Source organism: Terrapene carolina, unplaced genomic scaffold (genome assembly GCF_002925995.2).
Source record: "Terrapene carolina triunguis isolate 2854851 unplaced genomic scaffold, T_m_triunguis-2.0 Scaffold88, whole genome shotgun sequence".
Lineage (NCBI taxonomy): Eukaryota > Metazoa > Chordata > Testudines > Emydidae > Terrapene > Terrapene triunguis.
In genome coordinates, this window is record NW_020664439.1 from 45118884 (window position 1) to 45128545 (window position 9662).

The 9662-nt window shown below is 56.5% G+C and overlaps 1 protein-coding gene across 1 annotated transcript; it reads left to right on the forward strand.

Annotated features, from left to right (window-relative positions):
* The first annotated feature begins 2383 nt into the window (after window positions 1-2383).
* On the forward strand, window positions 2384-8649 carry NPPC (natriuretic peptide C). Its single transcript, XM_026649875.1, has 3 exons — window positions 2384-2568; window positions 3652-3941; window positions 8261-8649. Exons 1-2 carry the CDS (start codon window positions 2476-2478, stop codon window positions 3919-3921), a joined length of 363 nt encoding a protein of 120 aa, XP_026505660.1. The 5' UTR covers window positions 2384-2475; the 3' UTR covers window positions 3922-3941; window positions 8261-8649.
* The last annotated feature ends 1013 nt before the right edge of the window (window positions 8650-9662 follow it).

Consider the following 9662-nt stretch of genomic DNA (forward strand, 5'->3'; position numbering starts at 1 on the left):
GCCCGTGGACAAGCGGGGTCCTTGGAATAACAACTCTGGCTGGGTTGGTAAAGCACCCTGAGCCCCAGGCACCTGGCTGGGGAAAGCACGGCCAGCCTCCAGCCCCCAAAAGGCACTGGTTGAGCCTCACTGGTTGAGCCTCCAGGGCTGCACATGGGGCAAAGCTGTAAGGCCTCAGCCAGGACATGATGCAGCCCCGCGGCTATCCCTGCAGCCCTGCGTAACCTGGCAGCGGGCACCTTAGCAAGTGGCACCCACAGATTCTCCCATTACCCCCTCTGAGCTGGGCCCTCATGTCCTCACTGATGCATTCTGCCTGGGAGGGACTAGGAACGCCATTTCAGACTAGATCAGTGCACCGCGCCTTGGTTAGACACAGCCAAGTGCCCCTTCCCAACCTGGAGCATAAGCATGACCCTTAATACTGACACGTTGGGGCAGTCGATCCCAAAGGGGGTTTCCAGAGATCACTGAAATGCAGCCACTGGTGGGGAGTTGACTCTGGTCTCCCACTTGAATTCTGCCTGCCTTTCTTCCCTTCCTCTCCTAAACTACCTAGTGTTGCGGTGAGCTGTTAAAAGCTGCCTCCTTCCACCCCCAGAGGTGGCTGCATTTCAGATTCCCGGCTAGATCCTTTGTACAGGCTCTTTTGGAAAGAAAAATAAGTTCTAGCCAGAAAATAAGCTATGGGGCTAAATTCTGCTCTCGGTTACAGCCTTCCTGAACGGATGCCCTGGAGTGCCTATCATCACCATGGCACCACCCGCCAGTCTCCTTTATCTGCCACCCACACAAAACTCCCCGGGAACAAACCCTTGAGCTGAAAGCAGCTCAGACTATCCCAGCCTGGCAACGACGACGGAAAAAGGACCCGAGATCCTCGCTTTCCAGTTCCTTGTTCACATGGCTCAAGCCCGTTTGTGCCCAGCAGCCCAGGGGGTGGGATGGGCAGTGTCTCACTGCACTCAGCCGGGTGGGGGGCGCGGGCCTGACCGCGATGGATCCCCGCTGAGTAATCAGCGCCCCCCAACTAGCTTCTCCCGGGGGCAAGGGACCGGCTCTGCCTGGCGGGTCTGTAAGAGCCAGGGCGCAGGGAGCTCCTAGCACCTGTCCTGCCCCAGCCCCGCCTGCCTCCTGGCTGTGCGGCGGGGACACGGCTTCTGGGGGCAGCAGGGTGGCTCCCCCTGGCAATGCCCCGGGATGCTAGTGCTCAGTGGCGGTGTCCGAGCCTAGCGCCCCGGGCCCCGTCCCTGCACCGCGCGGGCCCCCAGCCGCACCCGGAGCTAGCGCCCGGGAGCCGGGGCAGCCGCCCTCGCCCTGCCATCGAGTGGGACCGAGCCGATGCCCCTGGGGGCAGCCGGGGGCGGGTCGAGCCTCGGGGCTCCTGCCCCGCTCGCTGGCTGGCTGGGGAGGGAACCCCCGGGATGCCAGGGAGCTCGCTGCGAGCTCTGGAGCGGAACCGGCAGCGCAGGGAAAGCGGCACCAAAGCGACCCCTAGCAAGCAGGAGCTCGGCGAAGAAGCCCAGGCAGGGCAGACACTGCCCGGTACCGGGGGGTTTCCTCCCCCCACCCCCCCATCGCACCATAGGCCAGATTTGCTTTGTCACAAGCCCAAGGCTCGGTCCAAGCTGGGAGGCGCAAACCCCGCTGCCAGCTCAGCCCCGGCAGCCCCCACTCCCTGGCCGTGCATACGCTGTAGCAAAGGGATCAGCTGGGGGGTGTGGGGGGCGGGCGACACCAGGGGTCCGCGGCCCCCGCCCTGTTCTCTCGAACCCCCCCAGCCTCAAAGTGCAACTTCCTGGCAGGTGAGCAAGGGGAAAGCCCCCAAAGCGGGGCAGGCAGCCGATGAGGCGGGGGGGGAGCAAACCGGGAGCTTCCCCCCCCCCATGTGAAAAAAAGACTGGGCATTGTCTGGAGCCCCCAGATGTCCGCCTTGTTTGAATGAAAAGCGCCAAGTGAGAAGCAGATTGCTCGCCTCCCCTGCGCCGCAGCACACCCAGGAGCGGGCCGGGGGCCGGGGCTGACTTCGGGCTCCCCCGTGGGGAGTGCCCCTGTTCTCAGCTCAGATCCCCCAAGCGCCCCGTGCAGTACCCCGGCCCCACATGCCACCCCCCGCTGCCTCCCGCAGGGACCCGAGCCCCCAGCATCCCAGTGAAAAGGGGCGGGGGGGGGGCTGGTTCGCTTTCTGAACAGCAACTTCTGCCCGAAACCCAGCGAGTGCCTCTGAGGTGCCCCTGGCGAAGTGAGCCCCGGGCGAGATCCCGGCTATTGTTAAGCAGGGGGCTGGGTTGGACCTGGCCCGCCCATGACATCACCGGGCAGGTTGGCTTATAAAGGAATGAAGGAGAAGCCCCGCTCCGCACTCCCAAGCAGGCAGCCGGGACCGACTCGCCGCGCGGAACCGCGACTCCCTCTGTCCCTCTCCCAGCGGGGCCGCAGCGACCTCCGAGCCCCCCCCGGGCCCTGCCCCCCAGGATGCGGATCTCACACCTTCTGGCTTGTGGACTTTCCCTGGCTCTCCTGTCCATCCGGCTGGAGGCGAGACCGGCGGCGCAGCCCCAGCAGAAGGTAACCGGGGGGCTGCTCCGTGCAGGGACGGGACAGGACCCCCGGCTCCCCACCGCGCTAAGGGGGGATCCCCCGGAGGGAGAGGCGAGGAGTTAGGGGAACTTTGACAATGGCCTCTGCCCCCTTAGCCCTGCTTGGTGCTTCTGGATAACGAGGGGGCAGATCCCCCCCATCCCAGCCCCGCATCCCCAGCCCGCCCCCCCCCCCGGATCTCAGGAGCTCCCTGCGCGCCCCCCGGGCAAGGCGCCCCAGCCTCTGGGACCTCAGCGGGGAGCGGAGCCGCGAGGCCCCCGTTTTCACCCCCGACCTGCGGGGTGCCACTGTCCAGCCTCGCGGGCCGGGGGCGGCAGGGGCGGGCGGCAGGTGCATAACGCGGCCCGAGGTGCAGATTGCGGGAGGCGGCAGCAGCCGGCAGGGGGCTGGGACCCGAAGGGGCCAGGCGGGGTCGGGCTCACGGGAAAAGCCGCGGGAGGGGGCACCGGGTCCAGCTGCACCAACCTGCGGGCGGGCGGGGAGATGCCCGAGAAAAACGGGCTCCCGGGGAGTCCCCTAGCGCCGCGTTTCCCGGCTCTGGGAACTGGGAGTGGGGGGTCCCTGGGGCTGGAATCGGGGCCGGGAGGGGTTGGGCTCGGGACCGGGCTTGGGGCCGTGGGGCTCGGGACCGGGCTCGGGGGGTTGGAATCGGGGCCGTGGGGCTCGGGACGAGCTGGGGGGGTTGGAACCGGGGCCGGGGGGCTGGAATTGGGGCCGTGGGGCTCGGGACGAGCTGGGGGGGTTGGAACTGGGCCGGTGGGGGGGGGGCTGGAATCGGGGCCGTGGGGCTCGGTACCGGGGTGCAGGTTGGGCTCAGGACCGGGGGGGCTGGAATCGGGGTCGGGCTTGGGACGGGCTCGGGGGTCGGAACCGGGGCCGGGGGGCTGGAATTGGGGCCCTGGGGCTCGGGACGAGCTGGGGGGGGTTGGAACCGGGGCCGGGGGGCTGGAATCGGGGCCGTGGGGCTCGGGACGGGGGGGGGGGGGTGGAACCGGGGCCGGGGGTCTGTGCTGCTTTCACGGCATCGTGCCCCTGCGCTCTGCCCTGCAGCCCCCCCGGAGCGCGCCGGGACACGAGCTGGCGGAGAGCCTGGCCGCGGGCCCCGAGCGAGGGGAGACGGCGGGCGGCGGCCGGGGCTCGGGCTCGCGGCTGCTGCGGGAGCTGCGCGTGGACACCAAGTCCCGGGCCGCCTGGGCCCGGCTGCTGCGCGACTACCCCGGCACGCGGCGGCACAAGGGCGTCAGCAAGAAGGGCCTGTCCAAGGGCTGCTTCGGCCTCAAGCTGGACCGGATCGGCTCCATGAGCGGCCTGGGCTGCTAGAGCGGCGACCCCTGGCGGCGGTGAGTGCCCCCTGCAGCCGCGTCCCCGTGCACCTGCCTTGGCCCTCTGGGTCTAGCTGCCCCCCCTGCACCGCGACTCTGAATGCCCCAGCCTGTGGGCAGAACCGACCCCCCTGACTGGCTGCCCTGCCCCGGGCCAGCCTGGCTCAGACCCAGGGTCCAGCCAGCCCAGTGACCTGGCTCTGACAGGGGCCAGATGCTTCAGAGAGACTGTATAGATCAGTCCCAGCTTCGGGCACTCAGAGGTGTAGGGACACCCCAGAGCACTGAATCCTCCAGGAAGGGCTTCAGGCCTGGCCTCTGTATCAATACAGGGAGTGTCTCTCCCATGGCAGAAATGCAGCCACCTCTGGGGCGGGGTGGTGGGAACCAGCAGGATGCACAGTGGGGCAGGGTGAAAGGCCCAGGGGGGACACAGCGGATTGCAGTCACTCTTATATTTAATAGGGAGGAGCAGCCTAGGGAAACTCCAGATTCCAGTGTGTGACGCCTGGTTTTGATCCTGGCAAGGCCACTAGGATCAAGCTACAGCCTCACCTGCTTGGAACGATCAAAGGTGTTTGCCAGACGCCCATCCCCATAGCATCCGTGCTCATCTCTGCAGGCATCCCCCTCTTTCTAAGGGCCAAGCACGGCTGCGGGGCACGTTGGAGAATTCAGTTGGGTTCACCCAAACTACTGGTCTTGGCAGAGAAGCAAAAAAATAAGAGCTGAGAAGACAAACTAGAAAATATCTGAGGGGGTAAAAAACACTTTTTTCAATTTGTACAGAACGCCCCCACCCCCAAAAACCGTGCCAGGTATCAAAGTCCCGGATTGAAAATCAGGCTGCTCAAAGGGCAGCTTAGTTGAAGTCCTGCATCTTTGCCACCTTAGTATGAGTCAAGATGTGACTGTTCAACTGTACGAGTTCACTTCTTTGCCTGTTCTAGTGCGTTTCTTAGCGCCCATTATGGTGGCATCTAGACACTTGGAAATACGTGCGTGTCAGGGAGACCAGGTTCGCCTACAGTCGCATGACAGTAGTGCTTGGGGCTGGGGCTGCAGCGTGCAGCTGTATTTTAAGGAAGGGTATTGCCCAGTCTGCCCAATTTCTTGTTCTTCTTTTAGGTGTGTTGCCTATCTCCAGCAAAACGCTCCTGGGCATTCACTTACCATCACTGCCACTGGGTGGTTGGGGGTGCTATGGGGCTGGGTGCTGTCGTAATGATTGCAGAGTCATACCATGGTTAGGACAAGCCTTTCCAATGCCAGCCCTCCGTGGAGGTGACCAAAGGGTGATCCCTCTTGTGGTGGGGCTGTTGATTTAATCTGCCCTGGGGTGAGCCCAGACAGCAGAACATGGATTTTACACAAGAGTCTGTCTCTTTGTGTGTCCAAGAGGGAGGCAGTCTGAAAGCATGAAGTGACATTTGTGCTATCCCAGGCTTCTGATTCTGCGCTCCCTCTGGTGTAACTCCACTGGCTTCAGTGGAATAACTCCGGCATAGTGGAGAGCAGACATCCATGTACTTGGCCATGTAGCTAAGGTGTGCTTGTCAATCCTTTATTTTGGGGTGCGTGGGACTGTAATATATAGTGATAAAGTCCTCAGATTTGAAAGGACACCGGGTCCTAAATCTACGGGACTGGCCACTTTTCCATGCAACCTGCCCCAGATTTGGCTTGCACCTGTTTACTCCTAAATTGGAGGCGATGGGTAATTATAATTAGCACTGCTACTGTTCTAAAGATTTGGCACAAACTTGGAAGATTATATATACACACACATACATGCCTGCTTATCTACTGTATGTACAGTACATAGCAACAATGTCTATTGCTTGGAATCACTGCACCTGCCCTGATTTAACAACCAAAATACTACAGGGATGGTCCAGCCATGGCAGTGTCTATCAGCGTTACTGCCACGGTTGGGGCCACTGCTGTGGGATTCGTTAGTGTAGCTTTGTCAGGGTGATCACAGCAGGCACCGGGGTGACCGTGCACTGTATAGACATAGATTCCCAAGGAGGGGGTGGTGCCTGGCAGGACTTTTACTAATTGGACAGTTAATTAGTCTGTGAGCTGTACGGATTAAGTCCTATGGTTGGTGTTCGTTTATATGCCATGCCCTCTTCTAGTAAGAGCAGAAAATTAGAAGATGGTATTAAGTATCAGGGGGTAGCCGTGTTAGTCTGTATCTACAAAAACAACAAGGAGTCTGGTGGCACCTTAAAGACTAACAGATTTATTTGGGCATAGCTATGCATCCGAAGAAGTGAGGTTTTTACCCACGAAAGCTTATGCCCAAATAAATCTGTTAGTCTTTAAGGTGCCACCAGACTCCTTGTTGTTTTAGAAGATGGTATTGATGCTTTACAATCCTAGAAAACTACACCGTATACTCCCCCACTGTAAATCCCCTCCCCCCCCCAGCAACCTCACTGTATGAGCTCTTAACCACATCAATGGAATTGTATCAAACCCCTGCCACTGATAAATGCCTCCTAGACAGGTTAAATAGCGATTTCACCAAGCTTCTTTCCTGTTTAAACTTGACCCCTGAGAAGTCCACGGAAGCTAACAGAGTCCACTTTTAAGTATAGTTGCGCAGTCACGGGTGTCTTGCATAAATGCCATGTGCTCCATGAGCTCTGTGTAAGTGCCAAAGTTCATCTCTTTCACCAGCAGACGCTGATCCAATAAAGGACGTTACTCACCTACCGTGTGCTCCAAATGAAGGCCTAGGGGGGGCTCGGAAGTGTAGCGAGATATTTTCTGTAGCTTAGGAGAGTGAAGGATGCATAGCAAATGCCTGCCATGGCTGAAGGGTTTGCTCTAAGCCATATTGCCATTCATTTATTTTGAAACATTAGTTTTACATTCATGAGCCTTCTCCAGTTCATTTACACAGCTCCTGAGAGATCCCTTTGCCAGCCCATCCTTTGTATCTGGTCAGGTATTAGACTGTGAAAAGTCTCCAGGCAGAGTTGTATGTCCCAGGTCCGATGTGAAACAGAATTTTCACTTTCAAGCGATGACCACATTAATCAGCAATAACAGGGCAGCCCTTGGGATACTAGCGGTTTCCTGACTGCTGGCCGACTGTGTGGGTATACTCTATGTTCCCTAAGCAGTGTCCGAGGGCTCTGATTCTTTAAGCAGGCAACATGCAGATACACTAAGCATTTAGGGTCACTCTTGTTTGCAATCCAAGCCACGAGTTATTTCTTTCTGCAGGGCCACAGGTGTGTCGAGCACTTTACACACAAGCACAATATGCTAAGTTCCTGCAATAATCTAGTTGGGCACAGATCCTCCTCTGGTCCAAATTGGCATAGATCTATTGAAATCAATGAAGCGTGGCCTATTTGTATCTGCTAAGGATCTGCCCCATGTGCTATGGACGTTTGCAAAACAAGGCAAATGGAAGAATACAGAGATTCAGCCCTAACACGAGAGATCAGAGACACTGTTCATTTCAAACGGGCATTTTGCAGTCGGTGTATTTGAGAGGCCAGGTGCGTGTGCCTAAACGTCAGACACAAATGACTTTTATGCTTGCTAGTGGGTCTGCACATAAGAAACAGCAACAGGGTCTCGGCTCTTGTCGTCCCACCGCCTGCTGTTGCTCAGAGAATGATCTAAAAGGACTATCCAGGCAGGGAGCAGCCCAGCTCAGGACTTTGGAAAGAAACCCCCTCACCTGAAGCTCAGAAATGTACTAAATTCTCCCCAGAAAGAAACTTCTTTTATAGCTGCACATCAAGGGGCCTGCTCTGCTACCCCAGTGGCAACAAGACACAGCAGCATGCCGTTTGATCTCTGCCACGGGCCAGATCTCGGCCACCAGCTCTGAGTGGCGGTCGGAGCCCTGCGCTGAGGCCCTCCCGTGCACGCTGATCTAGCTGCAAGATGCAGCCCCTTGGGGCAAGATGCAAAGCTCGTTGCAGGTGGAAAGGACTAGCTCAACACCAGGCACACAGCAATGGGGCTGTATAGATAACTGACAGCTCCAATCTGCAGGGCCTTAGATGGCTTTTAATGAAGCAAAACTCCAACTGGAGTCAGGACAGCTGCAGGCAGCAACTCAGGATTCAGCTTTTAAGTGCTACCAGCAGGGAAGCTGGCGGGCAGTGCTAGGGCAAGCAGATGGCACGCTTGGGGCCTGATCCCGCCAGTAGGGCGGCCTCTACTCCCGTTGACTTCCCAATGCCAACATCCCTTGGGACTGTTCCGGGCGGGGGGGAGGGGGGGGGACGACACACTCTGTGTTGATGGGAAGCTGTCCACAAAGGAAATACTAATGGGTATTTTCCTGTTCTTGTTTGTTTCAGGGCTTTGAATACATTTTCCCCCCTATGGCCATGTCTGGCCACTCCCCAGCCGACACCTAGAGGAGCAGAGAACACCGGAAATGGGACAGACGACGTGGTTGTGTTTTTCTTTTCGGTACGAGGAGTCATGGCACCAGCTGTTTGGGTTTTCTTATTTTTTTAAGATTAAAAAGTTCTCTCTATCTTATTCTATACCAACACTCACCAGGACAAAGGACAGTGCTTTTCCAAAAGACTGATGAAGCCAGCTGTATAACATTGCTGTTTGAAAATCCATGTCATGCATAAATGTATTTATGTTGTAAAGCTATTTATATATTGTTTATAAAGAGATATTTATAAAAATTTTATTTATGTAACTAAATGAACCGAGTCGAGCAGTGTAACTTTTTTTTGTCCTAAATAGTTGAAAAATGTAAAAAAAAAAAAAAAAAAAAAAATTATCATTCCATGTGGCATCTTGTAACCTGTCTTCATTTATTGGATTGAGTCACATTTTTTAAAGTGCCAGATTAATTCATTTTAACAGCAGGGAAGCAATATATTCTTGATCAGAGGAGAAAGAGAGAAAGCGATTTGCATTTTAGCCTTTGCCCTCTCATGCAGGGTGCTCAGTGAGGAAATAATTATCGCTCCAATCCTGAAATCATTTAATCAGGGCCCAATCCTGTTGTGAACCCCGCAGGAGCATGGCCCTGCCTAGGCGAAGTTGCATTAACCTCTGAATTTGGGCAGGGTCCACCCATGAGGGGTTTTTTGCAGAACTGGAGCCTCAGGCAATTTACCCAGTGGGTCAGATCCTGATCAATGTTAATCTGGAGTAAGTCCATCACTTTCAATCAGTTTACTCTGGCTTTACACTGGGTAGCAGAGCAGACTCTGGCCTATTGATTTAAATAGGGATTTTGCCTTCGTATGATCTGTAGGACTAAGCCTGTAGTTCATTAAATAATTTGACATATTCCATAGGTAGATAATCACTGAGTACAGAGCAGGACCCAACACCCACTGAAACTGATGGAAAGCCTGAAATGGGCTTTGGGTCAGGCCCATTAGCGTTAGTGGGAAAGAGACCCTGGATGATCACTGTTATTCTAAGAGCGAGTTGCTGATGAAGTGGCTTGTTGATATTCCCATTCTATACTAAGCTACAAGCCCCTTCCTCAAGCAGATTTGTTTCACTGTGCTTAAGACGACAAGCAGAAGACAGTCTAGTACACGGAGGGTAGCCTAAGGATTCATGACACAGCTGTTGCTACAGCTTCTTGCTCTGTAAAGTGCATGAAATACTAGATCATTAGAATGACTCGGAGCTTTAAAGAAAACATAAAGAGAGGACAACCCCCCCTCTCCCCCCAAGCATAGGTCCTGCAGGGAAGCTCCTTGGCCTCAATTTTCAAGC